The 25,217-nt window shown below is 34.7% G+C and overlaps 2 protein-coding genes across 2 annotated transcripts in view; one reads left to right on the top strand and one right to left on the bottom strand.

The window, feature by feature from the left end:
• Nucleotides 1–25,217, top strand: part of LOC118189745 (BLOC-1-related complex subunit 8) — a 108,811-nt gene that overhangs the window by 52,572 nt on the left and 31,022 nt on the right. The gene's annotated exons all lie outside the window — the stretch shown is intronic.
• Nucleotides 123–25,217, bottom strand: part of LOC118186513 (protein madd-4-like) — a 246,373-nt gene continuing 221,278 nt past the window's right edge. Inside the window, exons 17-20 of the mRNA XM_085823406.1 lie at nucleotides 24,191–24,346; nucleotides 14,865–15,044; nucleotides 12,409–12,556; nucleotides 123–6,962 (exon numbers count right to left, since the gene is read on the bottom strand). Of these exons, the coding sequence (XP_085679532.1) occupies nucleotides 6,844–6,962; nucleotides 12,409–12,556; nucleotides 14,865–15,044; nucleotides 24,191–24,346 (603 nt within the window). The 3' untranslated portion in view covers nucleotides 123–6,843. The remainder of the gene's footprint in view (nucleotides 6,963–12,408; nucleotides 12,557–14,864; nucleotides 15,045–24,190; nucleotides 24,347–25,217) is intronic.

Genomic DNA, 25,217 nt, shown 5'->3' with positions numbered 1-25,217 from the left:
TATTTGTGATTATATTTAATATTTCTGAAAGAATTCTAAACCTATACAAGGTAGTTAGTGCAATTAATGTTCTTTAGAATTTTGCATTTTTATGAGATAAATATGACACATTAAGAGACCAGCGTCAACAACTTTATTTATAGAAAGAGCAATAGTAATTACATTATTAACATACATAAATAGCAATTACAAATTTTTACACATATGGGACAGCTGATATGTTGGTTTTATATTGAATATATATGTTGGCAGCAAAGCTTCTTTTGAAAACTAAACTAAGCTCAATGATTTCTATACCATTACTTAAGATATAAAATTTTCTGTATTAGCATATGATTTTGAAGCTGCATATCTAATTTATCAATCTATTGCATTAAACATTATTTATTGGTAAGACTGCAAGAAGGAAAAATTACAGTAATGAGAAATCAAAAGTGTGCAGTAAGCTGCCACTAATTTGAGCCTACAGGGACATCCAGAATATCCAGATTAGCAAAAGTATTTTAGAGATATTTTTTCCTTACAAAGATTTTCAGTTTTTGTTTGAATTATTTTGTTTCAGATTAACAAGATTTCATTATGTATGGACTGATGTTCATTTTAATTCATTTTTGCATTTTAAAATATCCAGTTTAATGTATAAAGATTTTTCAGTTCCAATTTTTATTTTACAAATTTAGTTTTGTACTTCAGTTTTAATGCAAATTACAAACTTAACATTCTGTACTATGCAGCACCTAGAACACTTTTGAAAAAGTTTTCTTTCCTATGAAATCTTTTCCCTTTAATATTATTTAAACTGCACTGAAATTGATTTTTCACTAGTAGTTTCATATAGCTTTATAAAAGTTGCTCAGAATCAAATTTTCTGTGTTGCAGTTTCATTATAGCTACTTTATGAACATTATAGCTACTTAACCATGTTTTATTTAATTAGCCATTTAGAAGTATTTTGAGAAAGCTTTATTAAAATTACTCAAAAATTTAAAGGAATTTTTTCATCCAATGCCCATTTTCAAATCCACTGTGGATGCATATTACACATACAGCAGTGTTAAAGAAGGATGCATAATTGGTGTTAATGGATTTTTTCCATTGAAAGTATATTACTCTATATATTATAGCTCTAGGAGTTTCAGTTTAGTTATTCACGTCTTAAAAGTTAGAGCATATAATATCGCTTCTGAAATAGTGAGCATATCTGTACATTTTGTTAGGGAAAACTTATTGGTTTCATTGATGGTGCTATGCAAATATGAAAAAATATTAATGCTAGTGTGCTAAAATAATGCCTGATGCTGTGTCAAAGAAGATCACAGTTTCTTTTCTATGACTATTCTGTTGTTTCTGTTAAGAAAACAACTTCAGATTCAAAAATATCTTTTTAAAATTTAGTATATCCTTGAATGACTACTATATCATATTACCATCCAGCATAGTTGCCAAGTGATTGCATTGACTCTTCAAGCAGTGGCTACAATGGTAGAGGGAAAGCTAATATTTTTCCTTACCATGAGGCAGTGGCTAAAGGTTCAGAGATAATCACCATATGATTATATGAGCTAATTAATTTAAGCCATATCCTTAAACTGAATGGGCTGTATGCTAACACACATATCTGCATATACTTCAAATGGGGAAAGGTATCAGAATCATGTTAAATCTTTCATGAAGCTGTGCGCATGCATTCAGATTTTGAAAGATCATGTGTGTCAGCCACATAAAAGCTCAGTAGATGAGCACATATTTTGAAAGTAAAGGTATTTCTCCTATTCAATGGTTAATGATTCTCTGGGCCTCAGTCTTATAGAAAATCTTTGAAATGTTCTTGGAAAAACTATCTCTGTCTGTCAACTACACTCAGAGTTAGTTTGCAGGTACTCCAAACTATCCTTCTGCTTCAAAACAGAAAAAAGGCATGCCAAAGTGAAACATAAAATTAGCAAAGCAACAACCTTGTGTTTGGGGTAGATTTAGTCAATAACTCAATTGATCAATACTGCTTTCCAGTCTTGCAGATTTTTTTGCTCCTGATGAAGAGGCACCTGTACCTATTAGCACTTAAAATTGATTGAATTATTGACTAAATCACTCTATCCTCTTTCTCCTTGTTGTCTGCTGCGCAGATAAAGTATTTGTGCAAAGCTTGTGTCAGTTTCATCAGAAATCATATCTGATATCAAGGCTTACTTTTTTGTTCGTAGAGCATGTGTTTTCTGATGTACTAAATATAACATAAGCATATAAAAGAATGTATGTAAATATAGTTTTTTTAATATTATTTTTATATTTATGAATAAATAAATGCAATTACCTTCTTATGAAAGTTGAAGTTGATCAAATCATAATTTAGAATTTTTAATTTATATATAAATATATATTGCATCATTTTGCAGAAATGTTCTTGCAAAATCTAACTTAATTCCGGACTATGTGAGTTGTCTTTGGGTATAAACTACTGATTAAAGCCTGTAATTTTGTTTCAAATTATGAGTATTGTGCTTCTGTATTTTAACTTGGGGAAGGGCGTTACCAGAATTAATCTGCATTCTGAGGCTACTGAGATATACTACTTGAGCAAATCACTAATTTAATTATGTAGTAGCAGCTACACTGCCAGCCTTCATCTGGCTTTTAAATGTACCAGAAAAATGCCTGTATGGGAACACCAAACGTTAAATTTAAGAACTACGCAGAATTTTACTCTGCAGAACAAATTCATTAAAAAAAAAAATCAATAAAATTTCATTACATATAAAAAAATTACAATGAAATAAGCAATAGCCTTTCATACAAATCTTAATTATCCTAATAAAAAAATTAACTTTCCGTTGAAGAAAAAAAATCATGCAAAACTTTTCAGTATCTTACAAACAGTGAAATAAGCAAAAAATAATGTGAAAGAAACTCAAAAAACAAAAAATTCCACACAGAATTTTACTCTGCAGAAGAACTTTATCAAAAAAAAAAAAAAAAAATCAATAAAAATGTATTACACATATAAAAAAATTATAATGAAATATGGCAATCTTTTATAAACAGTGACATAAGAAATACCATGAAAAATTGTTGCCAAACCCATATTTCTAAAAGAATGAAACTATTCAAAAAGATGAGATTCCATCAAAAATCTGTCAACAACAATAAGAAAGGAAAATTGTTGCCAAAATCACATTTTTAAAGATGTGAGAAGTGTACTCGGAAGCTTCATTTAAATTTTTTTTAAATACAAAATATTATCATTTTTCCAAAATTCTTTTTGTAAAAGCAGTCACAAGGATAAAAGTTTAACATGTCCAAAAATCAAAGAAAAATAAACTTTTTTAGAAAAAATCCCGTTGAAAAGGTGTTAAGCTCACTTTGTTAAATAAATTCGTATTTAATCGATTTATTGAAACACAAAATTTATTTTAAGTTCGTAATTAGCTAAACATTTCATGACGATGTGAAAATGGAGTGTGTAGAGTTAAATCTCGCTTTCCTATAGCCCATTATCTCTCAAAATGACGCGATTTAGTCACAAAACATAAAATTAAATAAAAAAATTCTAATTTGAATTTCGAAAAAATTGCTTTGAGGTGCACTGGCTCTTGCCTAGATGCACCTGTGTACCAAATTTCGTAGCCGTGAGTCTATTAGCTTACGCGCAGCACGAACGAAAGGCACACGCTCAGACAGACTCTTTCTTTTATTATATGTAGAGATATTTGTTTTGTGTAAGAAAGCATTTCATTCAAAGCAAAGTAAGATAGAAAGCAAAATAGAAAAATGCTAAATATAAAAAGATGTGTGTGGTTACATAAGGGAATGCCTTGCCGTTATGAATCAGTACATTCATACATTTACAAATTAATTGTAAAATGGGTGTTCATAAAATGAGGTGTAATTATTAATTCAAATATTGTCTCCAGTGTGCCTTACCATAGCAGTGAGTCTTTATGATTAGTTGAAAAATCTGAGCAATTTTTCCTTTTATTTTTTAAATTTAAATTTAATTTTGAGAAGATATATTCATATTTTCGAAGTTTTGTATGTAAAGTAGTAGTTCATAATATGCAGTGTCATGTATGCATATATATGGTTTTAGAAGTTTTTTTTTTTTTAGCCCAAAGGGGCTTTGTCCCTGAAGGACTATTGTTTTCGTTTTGCGATTTACCATTGAATCACTATAAACAGTGAATCACTTTTCAAACTGTTGCCTTAAATGATAGAGTCCTGACTTATATTTGAAGAAATTAAATAATGAAAAATCTGCATAAATGTATGTCTATTTCTCGCACTGTGATAAAACAACGGTACATAAAGCCATCGAATTTGGAATGACGTAATCCTCGTATGAATATGTGCATGTGGAAGACCAAATTTGAAATTTGGAATTTGTTTTATTATCAATTTCATATTTTGTAAGACTTTAAAGAATTTTTGAGTAACCAACTCAATGATTTAAAAGCAAGCAATGGTAACACTCTATGGGCGGGGAAACCTTTTTATCTCCAGCGCGTGGAAACTGTGTATCGGAAATTCTAAAGATATGTTCATTTTAAAATTATTTTGTGCCATTGCTATTGAACTGAATTTTATGGTTTAAGTGTGAACATGATATTTAATAAATAAAGGTAACACATAAAACGTTAAAAAAGAAATGCCCCTTTGGACGTAATTTAAAATCTGAAACCTTTCAGATTTTTAATTTTTTTTTTTTTTTTTATATTGATTTTTGCCTAGCCTTAAGTTTAAATTATGTGAATTTTATATATGTTTAATTCCTATGAAGCTTAGGAATATGTATTATTATCTAATATATTTTAAAAGCATTGATTTTTGCTAGACAGAATATTTTTTAAATTGATGATATGTGGTGCTAAGATCATGATTTGAGAACATGTAGTGAGAAACTTTTACTATTGGAAATAAGTTTTTATTGCAAGGCAAATTATTCCTGACCCTCAGCATGGTTTTAAGCAGCATTTGTGTAATATCTAAAATGACAGTTTATTGAGTATTGTTGTAATAAAGACATAGAAGGCTTGCATCATATTTCTTTATTAAGATGTTTAATTTATTTAAGTATGACATCTTCATCTAATTCAGTAGTAATTTTTTTATTACCTATAGACATATTTTTAACAGTTTTTGCCAACAAAATATCTTGTAGTGATAATTTTAGTGGGAATGGATAATATCATGTGGAGTTTTTAATTGATTGCATGACAAATTTGGATTTGACCTATCATTATACATAGTGCTCTTACAAATATATCAATTGTTTTCCCTCCTTTGATTTTGATAAAGCATTTTAAAAATGTACTGGCACTTTTTTTAAAAAAAATTATTGGTTTAATTTTGACTTGAGGTACTTGTTTGTTAAGTTACAATTTGGTTTTTAAAATTAATTAGTTTTCTCTTCTCCAATTTGAATTTAAAATTCTGCTTAAAACAGTTCATCTGTTTTGATTCTATTCAGTTTCTCATCCCTGAATTAAATGAAAATTTGCAGGCTCTTGTTTCATGAAAGCTCTGACGCACTATGCACAATTACATGTAAAAGAATTGGAAGGTGGTAAATGCAGGTTTGGTTATTTTGAGGTAGATAATTTGTCAGTTTATGTATATGTTGTTTCGCATGTGCAGTACTATGAGAAAATTGAATATTGTATATGACTATTACTGGTAATTTTTTTTGTAAGAAAATAAATTGCATCTTTATAAGGAAGAAATATATGAGAAGAGAAAAAGTTCTGTGTTTATTTTATTTTAAAATCTGAAGGGAAATGAAAGCTCAATGGGCAGGAAAATTAATATGCATAAAAATTAGTATTTCTCTAAATCATCTTTTCAAAAAGTTGGAAATGTTTTCAAAATTACATTTTTTTTAATGATTTGTAGTTTTTAATGATTTTAATGACCTTTTAAACTTAAAATTAAGGTTTATTTGTATTTACCAAAAGGCTTGAACATTATTTTCAGTTTTTTTTTGGGGGGGGTAAAAAAGATAGATAATATTTCAGAAGATTGGTTGATTTCATAATCAAAACTAGGAAAACACAACAAGCAAAGAATCTGAAGATTATTGTTTTAACAGTTTATCATATAAATAAAAGATGTAAAGGGTTGCTTCCTAGCATGCAAAGTAGTTTGTTGTTTAAAATTTAAATTTCATGTTATAAAAGACTCCTCTTTATTCTTAATTTGTTTTCTCTTTTAATTAAATTAAATAAATATATGCAAGTCTGGTATAAATGTCTGCATGAATTTATTGAGTTAAACTGCACAATTTGTCGCATTTTACTTTCTATTTCGTGCTAAAAGTTGCTGTTATATCAAAGACATATTTTGTTTTGGACACATTTAGCATTTTGTTGTATAAATGCATTGATATTATAATAGATAATAAAAAGAACAATCATTTTCTACATTGTTCTATTTATTATCAATATCGATAAATAATACGCTATCAAGTAAATCAAAATATTTCTTCTCTTGCAAATAAAATATTTTCATTATGAAAAAAAAAAAAAAAATTGTAGTGTATGTGTTTTACATAAATATCTTGTTTTTGTCTCCATTGAAACATTTTCATGATCAAATCTGATAAATTTAAAAGTTAATACGTTTTGACACACACAACTGTATAGTTATTTACTACAAGACTTGCAAGATTTCAGATATTTTAAACTGACATTTGAAAATTGAACTGAATTGCTGGTTCAGTACCCAGTAAAATATTTTAAGAGCAAAAGAGTGGATTAGTAGATAAGTAAACATCTGGGCAATTGTTTACGGTATTATTGTCTTAAATTGATGAACACAGAATGTTTTAGCTCTCTCTTTTCTTTTGCACCATTATTCATATGCACCACATGAAGCACAACATTGCAGTCGAAACTGGCTCATCTTGCAAAGTTTAGTTTCTTTAATGACATCACAATATGTTAATTGATCATGGCAATCTTCATCATCATCTGCAAGAAATAATAAAATAAGATTTTTTACATTTTTGATGAGGTTTTTTAACACAGATATTCTAGTATTTCATGAGAATTAAATGATAGTAATTTTTTTTAATTCCTTTTTTGTTGCTTTATCATTTAATTCTGTTATTAGAAGTGTCATGGGGATAAATAACGAATTATTTTAAGTAATAATAATTTATGTTATAAGTTAATTTGATAATAATTGATTATAAATTATTACTAGGAATTGTAACTTACTCTTGCATTATAGAAATTTAATCCTTATTCGATATAATTAAAATTTACACTTCTTACAAATTTGTTTTTTTAAATATTGTTACTCAAAAAGAATTGCGCTCTTATTAAAACTAAAATGGAAGTTTTTATAATTTAATTTTAAAAAAGAGCTTTTCAAGCTTAGGCTTAAAAGCTCTGTTAAAAATTATGCAAGTAATAAATGTGTAATATAATATAATTAATTTTATAAATTATTTGGTTTAGGATATACATTAGCCAAATACATTATTATGGGCAACCTTACCCAAATTATATGTCTTAGCATTGCAAGCAGCCACAGGAATAAAAGTCAGTGGATGTTTGCAATGTGTATTGACTGCATTGGCATGCTAGAAAATGTAGGTTTTGTTTACGGAGGATTCATCCGTCTAATACGTTAATCAAGGTAGTCTCATGGATTAGAATTGGGTCAAGGCTAGCGGGATTTGATGCTGAGGAGTCGGGGGTGTTTTAAGGCATCGGCCACCTGGGCCCACGGTGTCGGCCTCAAAGGGGCCTTGTCTGGTTCTTGTCACAGTTTTGATAAGATCATGATGAGAATAATTTTAATCAGCAAATTTTATTCTTGGATATTTTCTAAAAAAAACTTGGAATTTCCAACTATGTCCTAATTGGCAACAGTGGTAGGGCTGCATTATTATGTTAGGTCTGTCGTCTGTGTCTAGGCCTAGTCCTACCACCATACACCATCATTACTCATTTAGTCGAAAAGTGGCAGTGAATCGAGTTGGTTTGTGCCTAGGGTTTGTCGGATTGTAAGTCACGTACATTTATTATGGGTTTGCATTTGTGCGAGTATTTGACAGTGTATAATATTGTCTACTTAAAATCTATGGGTAAGAAGAAAGTTACAAATAATCATCACAATTACTTTCAACATTTATTTTAATTATTCCAGATTAAGGACAACTCAGAATGAAACATTTTGAAAGTGAAGCTGTGAAATGTAAAAAATCGATAGAAAAAAATAAATATATTGATAAATTACCGAAGCTGACCCAGTTTTTTATTAATGCAAAGTCTGCATCTACCTGTATGTTCTACCAGTAATCCAACAATACCCCTGAAGTTAAAGGACAGAGGCAGCGATAAACTGACTATTTAAGTTTACAAGAAGAAACAAGACCTACTGAATTAAGCACAATATGGTTAAGTCAGGTTATATAATATACAATATGGTTAAGTCAGGTTATGGACGTTTCAAATATTTTTCCTGAAAGTACAGATCCAGGGCTGTGGTCTTCATATATCGACAAGAATTTACAGTAGTAAGGTCCATCACTTTTTTCCAACAAACAAACATTTTGAAAAATCAGCACGTATATACAACGAACAAAATGATAAAAATAAAATACATTCTGCGATGTTGTTTAAGAAAGAGTTACCTAATGGTGAAGCCACAAATGGCTAATATATTCTCCGTCACGGAAAAGTATACTGTTTCATATCTAAATTGTTTTCATCTACCAATTTTACATTCAGCATTAGCCGATTTAATGACTGTAAGCATGCAAATACTGTTACTTCACAACATGAAAACTCACCTGAACACAGAAGTGTATGATAAGCTACCACAGTTGTTTATCTAGTTGTGTAGATAGCCAACTATTTAGCAAGGGTCTGTTTTCGACTAATGTTGTTTGAAATACAGAGCCATCGAAACTGGTTATGTGCTGGCTTCAAGCATCTGCTCTAAAAGCCATCTTAAGATTCTGTAGGATGTATTGCTTTACATTGGACATATCATGTCATCAAAAAGTCTCATTCATTCAGACTTGCCGTATCTTTGCCACTGTTGCATTGTTGTTTCACAAAATTTGCATTGTTGCATCACAAAATCTGCAACTTCTGAAATGCTTGTATTCTTGCCTGATCATAATACCTTTTATCCAATCGCGTAATTTGTACCTAACAGTTGCTGTTTCCAGCTTGTTCACGTATGGTGAAATCCATCTTATATGCTTGTGATGTGTAATGTCTGGTTACACATTTGTTGTTAGTCATAATAATGTGGCTCTACTTTCTGCATCCAGATGTTGGGTAAATAAGTGTATTTAGACAGATTTATTAAACAGATTTAAATGTGTAAGTAGATCATATTTAAATTAAATTCCGTGTTTTCTTGAAATTTAATTGCCTTAAATTCCGAATTTGGCTGATTGAATTCTTTCTTTAAATTCTAGGTTTTTCATTTTTATGGATGTGTATATTAACCGTTCCGATTTTGAAATTTTCACATAATTTCGAATTTCAACTATTACGAACATACCGTATATTCAGGCATTCAACGCGGACTTTTAATACAAAAATTAAGATCGCAATTTACGTATGCGTGTTATACGCCGGATATAAAAATATGAGATTTAAAAATAAGTATACAAAAATTGGGTTTCTACATGTACCTAAATGCAGTTTATTTAAAAGAAGTGACATGTTTTACGATTTTAAAAATTTATATTATCGGATAACATGTGGCGTTTGTGATATTCTTCTTCCATTATACCTTCAGGCACATCATCGAATTCTGTTTAATCTACACTATCACAGTTACTTTTATCCATAAATAAATAATCATCCTCCATTCCATCTAGGTTGTCAGATGTTATGTCGAGTTTACTTTCATTTCACCGCTCACGCAGATTTCTAGACAGGCTTGACGCATTTATAGCCTCCTTTTGCATTTTTTTTTAACCTTTAATATTCATGAACTAATGGCGTTAATCCGCCTGGAATAACTGCTATGTCTATATTACACTGTCAATAATTTGTGCCCATTATTCGTTAGATAGAAGTTGAACATGCCCCAAATTAAAAGACTTTCTGGATTCTTTAAGACAAGAGAACGCTTTTGCTAAACAATTCTTTGCCACAATTTCACACCGTTTTGGTCCATCCATCCTTTCTCGTGAACAGGAATCAAAACTCTTTTGGGTAGTTGCATTTTGGCATTGTTTTTGTTTTTGTTTTCTCTTTTCCCCTTCTTTATTTTAATAACCATGAGTTTAAATTTTTTTATCGTCCGCTAAGGCGGAAAGTGCTTCGTTGAGGTGAGGTTTTTCATGACCTGTTGCATTTATGTGAACCGTTTTTGTTCCTTTCACTGTTGTTTCACCAATTGTTTTATTTCCTATCATATCAACATTACTGAAGTTTCATCCATATTTCCAAAATATAAGAGCAAATAATTTTTCTTGCCGCAAACATACTTGTGGAAAAGTATTAATTTGTTGTTCAAAGCTTTCGGAAATTTTTGCGAAATTTCTTTTTTTTTCCCTCGTAGAACTAAATTATTCCGTGCCATAAATCGACTATACCAACTCAAAGTTGCGTTAAAGTTTTCACTTTGGTTTGCATTTTTTTTTTTCCACTTTAAGGCAAATAAATGTGCCTTGTTTCTTGTTGCAATTAATCCATTTCGGCGATTTTCCGGGACCCAGTTCGCAACACTTTCTTCTAGGATAGGCCATTTTTGTTACTTCTTTATGCAATGCAGATATATTGTTTGTCACATTAATTATTGTGATTTCACTTTTCTTCCACTTGCGTATAGAGCTTTCACCAACATCAAATATGCTTGCTGCAGGCAGTGGCGTAGCGGGGGGGGGGGGGGGCAAGAGGGTGTATGATGCCCCGGGCGCCGCTCGCAGAGGGGTGCCAAATGGCCTCCAAACAAGATTTTCGGGAAAATTTCAGTTTTTATTTTGATCGATTTCTGGAAAATATATTTAAAATTAATAACTATTGTAATATAATTACTTACTTATTTTTTCGGTTTGTCTGATAAAATGTGTAATAAAATATTTGCAGTACATCAACCAAATATCTCCGCATACAAAGCGTTCTTTCTGACCACTTTTTTTCACTAAAATAGAGATATTTTTTTTTTAAACGAAATGCACATATAGCTCCCCCTTTTTATTTTAAAACGATAACACGACCTTGTCCCGAATTTCTCAAACATATCCAGTTTCCAAAAATGATTCCAAAGTCTGGAAATGACATTTTGGGAAACTTCTAAAGCTTTCGCTGCAATGGATTTCGTTTGACTCTCCTGCAAACGACTGATGGCCTTCCTGACTACCGAGTCAATTAAGTTATCTTGCTGAGACATCGTAAAATCACTGCTACAAAGCATTCAACGCGTGTCAGTTCTTTTTAATCTCCTACTGCAAAAGGAATGCTGCAGGTCCTTAATCCTTACCTAAAACGCATAGTTTTCGATTTCACACACTAAAGTTGCATATTACCAAATTTGTAAACGTTATAACTTTCATCTCTATTTCGTGGTTTTATATTTCCTTTTGTTAAAAAGTTTGTCGATTATATGGTTATTTCACACCGAACTCACAATATCCCCTTATTGTTTTGAGCAGTGACTGTACTCCGCAGTAGAAAAGAAACTGATCCTAAAAACTCCACAGATCTATGGAGAAAATGTTTTTCCAAACCTCTGTAAGTGCTTTTTTTTCGGGGGGGGCGCCAGTTATGCTTGCTACGCCACTGGCTACAGCTGGATTTCCATTTTCTTTCACAAACTGAATGGCTTTGCATTTGAAATCACCACTGTGTGTGTTTCATTTGGCAGGAGCCTTGTTCACTTCTAAAAGGAAAAAGATCAACTGTAATTCAACTAAACTGCGGTTTACTAAAGCCTCCGATGTTCACCTCAAAATCACGGTTTCAAACTGCTACAGAAGGAGAAAACATCCGGCTCCTAATTCCGCTAATTCATTTATATCGAAAGTACATTTTGTGTGCTCTTTGCAGAATTATTTATTTCCCGAAGCATTCCCTCCTCCCCATACACATATATTGTTCCCCTTATAACGTGTCAGTTCAGAATAACATTGTTAGAAAGCCCTGGAAAAATCTTCGAATAAATGACTTCAAAATATAAGTGCATTGCACATATATCTTTCAGGTTTCTTGGTAAAGAAAACTGTGCGCATTATACGACGATTGTACCTAAAAAATTTTTTAAAGTAGTTTGAAATTATAGGTGCGTGGTTTATGCGCCGTAATATATGGTAACTTACATAATTCTAAAATCAGCCTTTAGAAATGTGCGACAGTAAAGGATATCACGTAAATGTTTTATTCAAATTGTGAATTGCTGATTGTACATTACATAATGTCAATTTTCTGCATGTACTCTTACCATCACTGCATGGAGTTCTACCACATGGTGATGATAATGGTGGTGGTGGTCCTTTGCAAGCGTTGAACGGAGCTGGCTCTTGACTTCCGTTCCATATGCATTGTACACTACGGCTGCGAAATCCTCTATATCCACAACTTGCTGTGCACTAGAAAAAATGTAAAGAATATATTGCAACTTCCATGTATAGCAAAATGCAAGAAGCAATTACATACAGTACCTTTGTTAACAGACGCTGTTCGTTAGTGATTATTTCGCGCTAATGGACAGTTTCTGAATCTCCGGTCCCTTGAAGCTGAAGACCAGCATACTCCTGTCTAGCCTATAATCATTAATAATGAACTCTTATCCTTAGCCCTGTGAGTGTCCGCTAACGGGAAGTTCGATTGTCTAATTTTAAAATATTTAAATATTTATCAGATATATAATCAAAATTTAAAAAAAATACTGTGTTTCTTCTGACTATAAACGTCTAAGAAACAAAACAAGGAACTGGATAAGGTCAAAAGTAAGACCCAATAAAATGCAGCTTTCAGCGATTACTGCTGCTAAGATTAATTTATCAGATTGAAACGGATTAACTGCGCCTTTATGTGTGCGCTCACCGAAACTACCAGTAACACGATAACATATATGGATCTGGAAGTCAACTACATGTTTTACATTTTACTTTATCAACTGAAATAAAGCTGTGGAACTAAGTACGGGATGTGCGTTTACATTCACAACAGCCTTGAAAATGACCTTTCCTAAATTTTTGAACCCCTGAAATGCTGTGCCTTAGGTAAAACATCTTCGACATGTACTTATTGCAACATTTCATATCTTTTGTAGCAGATTTTGGAAACCGTTGCAAAGCTTCCAACACTGCATATTAATTATCACGAACGTATTGCATTTTCAGTAAGCGGAAAAGAACTCATTGCGTATTTGTGTCTTAAATTAAGATTTACTGAGTTTTGCTCCTAAATTAATATATCCGAGCTATTCGCGAAGGTTTATTTCGTTGTCGTGTATCGTATGCGTGTTGAAAAATAAATCAGTATTTTTTTACTAGTGTGTATATTACTTTTTTGTTTAATATATTTTCGTTCGTTAGTTTCTTTATTATCTAAATATCATCGTAATGAACGTAAAGTTATAAAGAGCAAAATTAGTAATTCGACAAATCTAGCCAATAAATGCTATTTAAATGTAGCTGCTCAATGAGCAGATTCAAAAGCATGCCTTGTCGAAGAATATCGCATTCATACCAGTTGGTTTCTATTTTGATCATAAGAAACTTGCGGCATATGGACATGCAGAAGTGTGTAATGTTCCTTCTGAAGAAAAAGGTACTTGTATGAGTGGAATATGGAATCGATTGATTGAAGAGATACGAAATCACTGACATGAAGGCTAACGACTGACTGCCTTACCATACTCTCGAAAGAGTCATTTTGTGCACATCACCATTACAGATCATTGTCACATTATAAATTTTATTTACACAGCGACCAACAGGTACACTTCGACATCTCCTGTAGTGTTGTGGATTCCCTCCCCAAAACACTCAGTGCATTTGTTGTATTCGATTGTGTACTGTTTGCGATAGAGAAGTGTGCCTAGAATGTCGTGAATGGAGAGATGAATGGCATAACATCGTTTCTTAGTAGATTGTTCCTTCTGCCTGAAATTCTAGAATGCTCGCATTAGTGTCCGGTGGTACCTAGGTCCGGTTTGAGGAAGTTCATCATTACGCATCGCCATACCAATTGATGTGTAGGGTGCTATTATTTCTAGCTGCTGTTGGATCCAATTATGCATCCTTGGTATGTTGAACATTTCTGTGAGGATTGAGTCAATTATTTTCGCATCAGAGTTCTCGAAGCCAGTTTCTAGCAAGACATTCCGATGTGTAATTGCATTATGACATGAAACGACCAATAGTATATGGATATCCAAAATGTTAAAATTCTTACTTGGTCTACTCGTTCAGGGGTCTGTCACCCATTGCATACGTCTAATGTATTGCATTACGTCTAATGTATAATCGCAGAACAGTTTAGCATAATTTAAAATACTTGAATCTAGTGCAGATGAATTTTGTTCTGAATTAAGAAAGTCTGGAGGTCTTAGACACAGCGGTTTTTAATGGACTCCCACTTTCCTTGTTTATCTGATGGAAAAACCGTGATGAGCCATTCCATAATGATTTGAAGACTATCTAAAATCTGGAGTCCTATGTCTGTGACTTGTAAGTCTAACATGTAATAAGGCACTGCCTGCAGCTGCACTGTTATTGATGTGCACAATGTTTCATGCAATACTAATTTGGAATTCGAAGGGATTTGTAATGTTTCGGCACTTTCTTTACCTTATGTGTTAACTTAGATTTAATAATTCTTGCTTTCTTAATGTTTCACTTTTGATGGCGAGCAGTATATTTTTTCAATAAAATCCGAATAGATTCTTACCTCAGACCATTGACTAACTCGCCAGACTCCTTGGCAATTCGAATTGAAACACTCACGTTTCCTTCTAGGCCGCTTTCTACTATCACAGTGACTCGGTGTAAGAGTCTCATTGGCCAGACCACAGAGAACACTTCTTTTCTGGTAAGCGGTATTCCACGATAGACAGTTTTTTGTGCTACACTGTAATGGGAAAAAAAGCATGTAATGTTGATTCATATTAATCCGTATCTGCATACATAAATTAATTAATTCGGAAATACATACATGAATTTATTATCAGGGAACTTAAATTCCTTAATTCTCGCAATGAATTAACCATCTTTAGTTCTCTTGTGTACTTGTGTCAAAACAAAGTAATAAATAAATAAATGTGTAGTTTGTAAAATAAAGATTCTTATATTCCATATAAATTTCTTTTCTGTAGAAAGAAGAACTGGAAGATTTTTTCCAATTCTTCTTTCTACAGAATCAGAATATCAGAAGTGATTTTGTTGCATGAATATATAGTGATATTTCATCATAAAATTTTAAAATATCACCTTTATGGTATCAGTAGCGTAGCTACAGAGCAACTCGGTCTGCCCTTTGCTGCACATTTTTCTTCTTATGTTAAACATAATACACTGACTACCAATAAGTATATGGACACCTATGCAAATAACGATATCTGCGGTCCTAAGGTACGTCAGAGGCTCCGCCGGTATATATCGTGTAGGAAACAGCATCGGCTTTAGTCGCATGCAAGATGTCTCGCAGTTCGGAGCTCTCTGATTTCGAGGAAAGGTATAATTATCGGGTATCACAAATGTGGCCGATCCTTAAAGGACATATCTAGCGATCTGAAGTACCCAAAATCGACAGTGGCCTATGTGATTAAGAAGTGGAAGGTGAGCGGTGATTGTCGGAATGTGCCCCGAGTCGGCAGACCAACGAAACTGGGAGATAGAGACCGACGAGTGCTGTCCAGAGAAATTCGGAAGAACCGCGCCCAACCGATGGCCCTCATCCGCGAGGAGTTTCAACAGGCATCCGGGAGTATTGTTTCAATGAATACCATCCGCAAGGAAGCACATCTGCTTGGTTTTCATGGTCGTGCTGCTGCCCATAAGCCTTTGATCACAAAGTCCAACCGCGCTGCTCGGTTAATGTGGTGCAAAGCACATCGAAATTGGACCGTAGATCAGTGGAAACGGGTTCTTTGGAGTTCGAATCAAGGTTCACCCTTTACCTTTCGGATGGCAGGGTCTGGGTCTGGCGTCTACCTGGAGAACGTCTCCTGCCAGAATGCATTGTGCCAAAAGTCAAGTTCGGCGGAGGTGGAATTATGGTCTGGGGGTGTTTCTCCTGGTATGGGCTGGGACCCTTGGCCCCATTCATAGTAAGCTCAACTCCGATGCCTACTGAACTATTTTGGATGACAATGGGCTTACTACGTTGTGGCAGTTTTACGGGTTGGATCCCTGTTACTTTCAGGACGACAATGCCAGTTGTCATGTTTCGACGTTAACCAAGGCTTGGTATGGTGCCAATGGAGTTCATTGAATGGACTGGCCTTCCCAGAGTCCAGACCTGAACCCTATCGAGAAGCTCTGGGACGAGTTGCATCGCCGAATTCAGGGGTGCACTACCCGTGCAAAATCGGTGAAGGAACTTCTATGTCTTCTCCAAGCCGAGTGGAAGAAAATACCACTAGCTGTCATACAAAGACTTGTGGAAAGTATGTCCCAGTCCCAGGGGGTCCACGCTGTAATTACCTCTCGTAAAGGCTCTCCCAACTATTGATTTTGAATAAAGTTAGTTTTTCTTTTCTATCACAGGCGTCCAAATACTTATTGGTAGTCAGTGTATTATAACGATTAATTATGGGAATCTCGTAGTAGAAAAAAAGATTGAGAATTTTTGTGTTATTTCAAAGCTCACATTTATCTTCCTAAATCTCCCCATTTCCAATACTAAGGGCTTGAAAATGGGAACTTGCTCATGCTAATATTACATAGTATAGGATAACCCATGAGAATGCGCTTGCAACCAGTCTGTTTAGAATTTGAACCTTGCACGAAGTCGCATTTAGGGTCTTAATCACTTATTCACTAGTGAAGCAAAAAATGACAAAATGTGCACGTTCATTATATTTACCAATTTGAATAGGTGCTCTACCAAAATGCATGGGCGCATATGTTGGTACACAATGGAAGTAATAATGGTCCGTGTCGCCTTCCTCTCCGCATTCGCAGAAAGGAGTATCCCTAAGTCTGAATCTGTTCAGGTATACTGGGAATGGTCCATGACCTGTCAAAAACTGTGTTAGGCTAGCGCAGTGGGTCTTTAGTTCCATGTTAACTTTTGGCAGTAAGCGAAATGTCCTTCGTCCTACCTCTGCCTCTGTCCATCTACTTTGCCAATTTTGTAGCTGACTTGTCAAAGTTGTTCTCTTAATATGAGACCAAGGAAGTTTAATTGGTCTTTCTAATATATCCGTGCAGTTGGCTGCCTGCTTGGTCAGTAGGTCAGCGGCTTCATTGCCTTGAATCCCTGTGTGAGCAGGAACCCATTTTAAAGTGGGTCTTTGCGAAATAGGCATTGTCAGAAGCTGTTTCTGAATTCTGTATACCAATGGACTCCGGCTGTTTTGACTTGCGATAGCCGCCAGACTTGATGCCGAATCACTGAGTATGAAGAATTTCTCCTGTTGACATGTGTTCGCATATCTAATTGTAGCACTGATAGCTAGAAGCTCTGCTTGGTATACCGAGTTGTTCGAGCCTAATTTCCTTTTCCACTCGAATGTTACAACTCCATTTTCTAGTCTACAAAAGGCGCTGCCCGTGCCGTTCTCAGTTTTGGAGCCATCTGTGAAAAGGTTATTACTGTACCTCTGAATTGGTTGGTCGTTTATACTGATACCGTCAGAGAGATTAAAAGCTGCTGGATGAAAGTTATTGCAGTTGTTTTGCTCCTCGTAGTCCGAGTGGTGATAACTATGACCCCAGAGTGTTGAAGTTTGACCCAGCCTGGTAACCCTTACGATAGCTGCCTCCCTTTCTACTATCAAATCTAGGGGAGGAATTCCTGCTAGTTGTTGTAGGGCTAGTGTTGACGTGGTACGGTAGGCCCTGCATACTTGAAGTAGCTGCTGTCTCTGAATAGAGAGCAGGGATCTTTTCATATGAGAGGTAAGTTCGCCACCCCAGATTGCTGCTCCATAAGCTATTACTCTTTCTGTAATGGTTCTATGCCAAATTTTTAGTAGCTTAGATGAGATACCCCATTTATGTGAAGTCATGCGTCTCATGTTGTTGCTTAGGATGCTAATTCGAGTCTTAAGATTCCTGACATGTGGCATCCAAGAAAGTCTGTTGTCGAGTAATAGCCCAAGATATTTCAATTGGGGAAACATTTTACCGGTATCCCATGGAGTTTAATGCTTGGGTTGCGTCTTAGCTGCCTGCTACGTCCTATGAGCAAAGCTTTAGTTTTCTCTGCCGAAATCTGAAGCTTATGTGCTCTGGCCCATTGGGAGAACAGATCAAGACAGTATTGAGATCTCATTTCGAGGTTACTCCTTCCTGCCACAACAAGCATAAAACCGTCCGCATAGGCTATGATTCGAGCGTATTCTACGCTCTCAAACTGACGAAATGCCGAGTTTGCCACTATATTCCACAGTGTTGGTCCAAGGCATGACCCCTGTGGGCATCCTCTAAAGACATTTTTGACATAAATGCCGCTGTCTGATGTTACTTGTACACTTCGATCTTGAAGGTACGAGCGAAGGATGGTAATAATGGCTGTTGGGCAGGCCATGTTGTACAGCAAATTTATTACGTCTGGCCACCAAAGGGAGTCAAAGGCTCCCTTGATGTCAATGGCTATTGCCAGTGAGTGCAAATTGTTATCCTTGTTCTGTTTGATAGTGGCCATTAAGTCTTTTATGGCATGTTCAGTAGAGTTGCCCATTCGGAATCCATATTGGTTGGGATGCAGGGCGTTGTTCCTTTGCAGGAAGAAGTCCAATCTGTAAAGAATTACTCTTTCCAATACCTTACCGAGCGCTGGCAGTAGACAGACTGGCCTGTAAGATGTAGGTTCTGCCGGAGTTTTGCCTGATTTTAGGAATAACGCCACTTCTGCCAACTTCATATTTTTAGGAAAGTACTGATGTTTCCAGCAAGCTGAAATGACCGCAAGGAATAGTTTTGGGAATTCCCGGTGTATCTCTATAATGATGATATTATCAATTCCATCCGGACCTGGAGCTTTTTTGGGTGCCAGAGTACGTATGATGTTATCCACTTCCATTTGCGTAGGAGGGAGTTCGTCTCTTCTGGTAACTTGGCGAAATTTCATACTGTAGGTTTTTCTCGCTTCCTCTTGCTCCTCTAAGAAATCCTCTTCATCATCATCAGGAAAAACTGCATTTATGATCTCACTGATTACTTCGATGTTGGATGAGGCAGTGCTATTCACCATAGGCGAAAGGGTCGTAGGACGAAACACTTGTTACATGTTATCTTTTGAGTAGGTCCAAAGGCTTTAGTGACATTACTACAGTAAGTTCTCCATGAGATTAACTTGGCCTCTTTAATTTTTCTTTTATATAAAGCTCTGGCTTTATTGTATGTTATCATTTTGAGTTGCCGTAGATATGGATCTACCGTGGATTGTGCTTTTCTGCGAAGTGCTCGAACTCTGCTCCTTTCTGTGTTAAGCTCTGGTGACCACCAGGATATCGAGTATTTTGCCTTTACAGATTTCAAACGATATGCTTTGTGGGCGGCTTGCACTATTTTTGTAACTAGTAAATCGTAGAGATTATCTAAGGAGTTTCTGTCCTGGCAGTTGTTGAAATCTTTGATAAATTTCTCTACATGCGCTCGAATGTGTTCGCGTAAAATGGAATGTCCTCCAAATGCCGTTTTGAATCTTTTCTTTATTATGTAGTCTATAGGAGTTTCCAGCTTGTAAGTAATAATTTTGTGATCACTGAGTGACGGCAGGTCACTCACTGTCCAATCTTGTATGTACGGAGTTGTATTGGGAGTTGATATTGTTAGATCTGGCCACCCTCGAGCTCTAGACGTTTCAAAGGTAGGTGGTGAGTCCTGAGCGCTGATGACAATGAAATGCTTACTGTCTAAGAATTCGAGTACGGCAATTCCCCTTCGGTTCTCCGAGTCAGCACCCCATAGTTGACTGGTGGCGTTAAAGTCTCCTGCTATGATACAGTGTGATGCCCCAGTTAGAAGGTTAGAATTAAGTTCCTCTAATAGAGAGGTAATATCTTCGCTCGGGGGTAGATACACAGCAATAATATCAATGCTGCAATTACTAGTGTCTAGTCTGATGGAGACTGTATGCTCTGTGATTTTCATTAGGAGAGGGGAGAGAGGGCCACTGTAAATAATTGCAGCTAGCTGATTCTTTGAGAGAAACGTTCTGCTGTGTGTTGGAACACTAGGAATCACTCCGTTGAAAACGTATGGCTCTTGGAAAATTCCGACATTGGCAGCAGTATGTGTCATTACTTGCAGCGTATTTATGGTTGCTGCATAGCACTTCTGCAAGTTACACTGTAAAAATCGAAGACCTGCTATATGTTTGTTTAGTGTCATCTTGGTTTAGTTCTTTGCAGTGGTCCTTCTCAGACTCTCGAAATGGGCTCCATACACTGGGCAGGAACTTGAAGTAGCTGGGTGATCTGTGCTGAAAGAGGTCCCCTTTTCAGAATTACTACTGCAGCAATTAGTGCAACTCACTTTTTCCGAGCTACACTCCTGCGTCGGGTGGCTGTTACCACACTTCGCGCAAACTGGAGCGTTTTTACAGTTCCTGCTATAGTGACCGAACTCCTGGCAGTTGTAACAGCGTATGATCCTAATGTACGGACGGAGAGGACAAGACTCAAAACCCACTAAAAGATGGCCTAACTTAACTAGGTGTTCTGCTGACTTAGGATCAATGTCTATCACCCAGCTCTTCCTTCCGCTTTGCTCGGAACGGCTTGCTCGTATTTGAAAAGCACTGGGATTGAAATTGGGCAGTTGGTCTACAAGTGCTGCTGTTAGATCTTCTTTTCCTAGATTCTCAGGTACTCCAAAAATAATTACACTTTCCCTTCTTGGCTTGGGCTCCCGAAATTCAAGTGTCTCTAGTAGTGCTGGCCTGTCCTCGATTGCCTGTTTCAGGCGTAGCAGGTGAGCTTTTTCTCGACATCGGATGAGAAGCTCTCTGGACCTTGTCGGCCGAATCTGCACTAAAGTGATCCCTAGCTGGGAGGGTTTCAAATCTGCCGAAAGTTGAGCTTTAATCCCTTCGGGTGTCCGTGTGGAGTTCTTTGACCTTAATAATAGAACGTGCTCCGATAGAACTGGAGAAGATCTCAGGACACTGCCTAAGCAGAAACAACCGTGGATAATATTATAATGTTTCAAAAGTTCAGAACTTAAAGCAAATAACCAGAATAACGCTTAGTGCCTTGCAGTTAACAATATGTAAAAACTGTTATTAGTTTATAATATTCAACCTTGTTACTCTGGAGTCTTCCCCGCCGTGATGGTATATAATTCCGTTTGGTTCATGTCCGTGGTCGGAAGCCATCATAGCGGTGCACTCACTCACTCACCTATACGCACGTGGAGAGCTAGGAATAATGCAGTCTGTTTAACATGGACCGTTAACGGGTGCAGTTTTGGATTGCGGCTGTGGAAATAGGCTGTGATAGGTGCTCAATGGATATTGCAGCGGAACAGTGAAAATAACCAGGATTATGAGAAAGACGTAGATACAATTTGATTCCAACAGATGCTGCAACGGTAAACACAAGTATGACTGTACCCCAACAGACATTTCTAAAACGTCTCAATTTTGGGATTTGACTTCGCCTTTTCGCTTCCCAGATTTAATAGCTCTGGAGCATTTTCTTTGTGTTTCCTTGAAGGATGGAGTATTTTTCACATCGTTTGTGAATGAGTGACAAATTGAAGACTGCCATCAGTCGTAAAGTACACGCTGTTCCACAGGACACGTTGAGATGCGTGATGGAAGCCTCAAACCATACAACCAAGCAAAAGGAGGACATTCATTTCAAGTTTCACTGTTATTTGGAATATGTACTACATTAATGCCTATGTTATTTAGCTAAATTAGTTTCACCACATTATGCTAATACAAGTAAAGCATATAAATATATAATCACACATTATATTACTAACAAGCATTCACACTCCTATTATTATTTAAATTTTAGGTACTATATGTGTCATCCTGTAAACAATATAAAGAAATGAGTGAGGGAAAATACTTTAGCTGTAAGCAACGCAATTATTTTGCATAAGCACATGAATTGCACAAAACAATAATCATTGACACAATGAAACACCAATTATGTGTGTACGAGATAAATCTAAAAAAGTTGTTCAATGTATTCTCCGTTTTATATTTGCAAAATTAAAGCCGATGTTCAAAGCTGATTGTTATTGATTTTATGTGATCCTTCACACACGCAATAAAGTACTACCTTTCAGATTACCAGAATGTGCAGCATATTCAGTTACAATATTTTTCATGTAGTCCTTCAGGCAGAAATCATACGGACTGCTGTCCGACGAATCTGGTGACCATTTAATAGAAACAAAAGAATAATGATACTCTTATCGCTGAAATATGTGACCAAATCCTTTTGTACGCAACGTCCAAAATTTCGAGATGCACCATCTTGTATAAAAGCGATGGAGAGTCAGCACCGAATTGTTGCAGTAGCCATAAACGAAGAATACTGTAACGGCAAGTATTACAGCACAATGCTTTATTGATTGCTTGATAACAGACGTCGCAACAACTCGCACACCGATTAGTTGCTTTTTTACGTGGTTGAACGCCTCCTAATAATGCTATAGTCCTGTCAAAACTCGTAGTCCCAAACACAAAAATTTTTCGATAGCTTAGAGAGACATTGTGGCCATGATGTATCGAAGCACAAGATTTCAACTTGAATAAGGATTTATTTCTCTAATTTCATTCGTAATACTTTTAAATACTTTTTTTAAATAATTCGTTTCATTTATTTACTAAGTTCCTTTTTGTGTAGTTTACGGTTAAACGTCTTGTAGCGCACACTTTTTAATGTATTTTTTTTTTCAAACTGATTTTCTTTATCCTTAAATATTATGTTATCTTAAGATATTTCGTAGATTCATTTGAAATAAACACACCCAAATTAAAAAGCTAATTTTTAATCTTCGGTTACAAAATATTCATGTTCTGTAATATATATATATATATATATATATATAATTAAAGACATAAAGTAAGAACTTTAGAACTAATATTTCACAAGGCCCAAAAATTGAAATTCATAATTAATAAATTTCAAATAATCTTTATGTAAAACTGTATCAAAAAAATTTTAAAAAGAAAAAAATATCCAAATATTATTTCCGCACAGTATGCTGTCAAAAATTTAATCAATTATTGACAAAAAAGTAAGAAATTTAGAACTTAATTCACGAAGGCATAAAAGAAATAAAATCGAAACCAGTAAAATCGCAAAATTTCCCAATAAATAAAACATTAACTTATTGTATATGTAAATCAAATATGTAATAATACTAATATAATAAGAGGAATATAATCGAAATCTGAATCAACGTTATCGAGAGGAGGTAGATCAGGTTCAATTGAATCCCTCCTCTCAGAAAAACCGCCGCGTTTCTGTTCATTCAAAATTAGCTTATTAAACTATTTAATCAGAACAGTTCATCCGAAAATTCTGAAGGCCTCCCCAGCGCAACAGCTTTCCATTCATATGAAATAAAAACGTACATACAAAAACATTTCCCTATGAAATAAATTCAATTTAAAAACGTAAAAGAAAAATAGACACTGTATATTGATATTAAATTCAAATTAAAATGTATTAATTGCAAAATAAATAATAATTAACAAAGAACCATACATTTTGAATTCATAACTGTTAGAGCAAAGGAAAAGAAGACAGCAATCCAAAAGGCAAGAGTAGACGCTCTAAATTTCTTACCTTTAGTCTCTCTCTCTATATATAAATACATATAAAAGTAAAACGCATGCTAATGAGAAAATTTTATGCTTTCCAGGTGCTTCTAAAATCGCGTCAAGAGTGCTGATTTTTTTTTAATTTGCTATTTGCAATTATCCTTAGATCACACATCATGATCAATGGGGATAAATATAGTTACAGATTCCCATCTTTCATCTTTTTATATTGCTTTTTTGTCTGTATTATTTTGGATGCTTTAGCATGCAATGTTTTGCATGCAATGTTGAAGAAGAAGTATTATTAAGAGTCTTACTTCTGACCAATCACCTGTAATCCATTCTGGGCAAGGATCTAAGGGGCAATATTGAATACTCGGAGGTTCGGGTAATCCTCCATCTATACAGAGACCTTTCGGCACAAGTCGCGTGGCATTCTTAAGCACTCTAACTCTGCAGTCTATGGTTCTAACCTGTAATGAAGATATTAAAAAATTATTTTGCTGTACTGTTATTTACTTCATCCGAAAAATTAAAAGGACAGTTTCAATAATGATTGGATATTTGAAATTATTTAATACAAACATTTTATAGCAATGTAATTTCCTGAAAATGAGATAAAAAATTTCGTGATTTTTCAAATTGTATATCATAAATTCTCTATCAAAGGAGCAGTTTCTATATTGTAAATAGCCTTCTCGAGACGACAAAGCAACGTGCTTGTCATAATCAGTTATCAAACTACGTAAAAATGGAAGATGGCTTTTTAAGTACGTTCGCCGGTTCAATAAAGTACGGCATCTGAACATTAGGCAACATTTTAGTTAGGCTGGAGAATTCGCCTTTAAAATTTGTTCAAACCAAATAGCAAATCAGTATCTTAGTCGTCATTTACGAAGGAAATGCTACAGAATATTAAAATATCGAAATATTTCTTAAATCACTGAAAGTTAGTGAAAAGTATACACATACTGAATAACATGTAATATAATAAATTTGAAAAATATTTCAATATATCTATATATTGAAATATATATATATATATTTAAAGTCCAAAGGGTCTTTGTCCCTGAGGGACTATTTTTTTTTCGTTTTGCGATTTTGCGTCGAATCACTCTGAATGTCCGTTTCACTTTTCAAACTGTTGCCACCAAATATTATCGACCTGTATTATATTTGAAGAAATTAAATAATGAAGAATCTGAATAAATGTATGTATGTTTCTCGCATTGTGATAAAACAAAGGTACATAAAGCCATCAAATTCTGAATGACGTAACCCTACTGCGAACGTTTTTTTCTCCAGCGCGTGAGACTGTGCATCGGAAATTCTAAAGATATGCTC

Source organism: Stegodyphus dumicola, chromosome 9 (assembly GCF_044657685.1).
Source record: "Stegodyphus dumicola isolate Sdum_Otavi_A_Nest chromosome 9, ASM4465768v1".
Taxonomy (NCBI): Eukaryota; Metazoa; Arthropoda; class Arachnida; order Araneae; family Eresidae; genus Stegodyphus; species Stegodyphus dumicola.
This window is presented reverse-complemented; position numbering and strand designations above follow the sequence as displayed.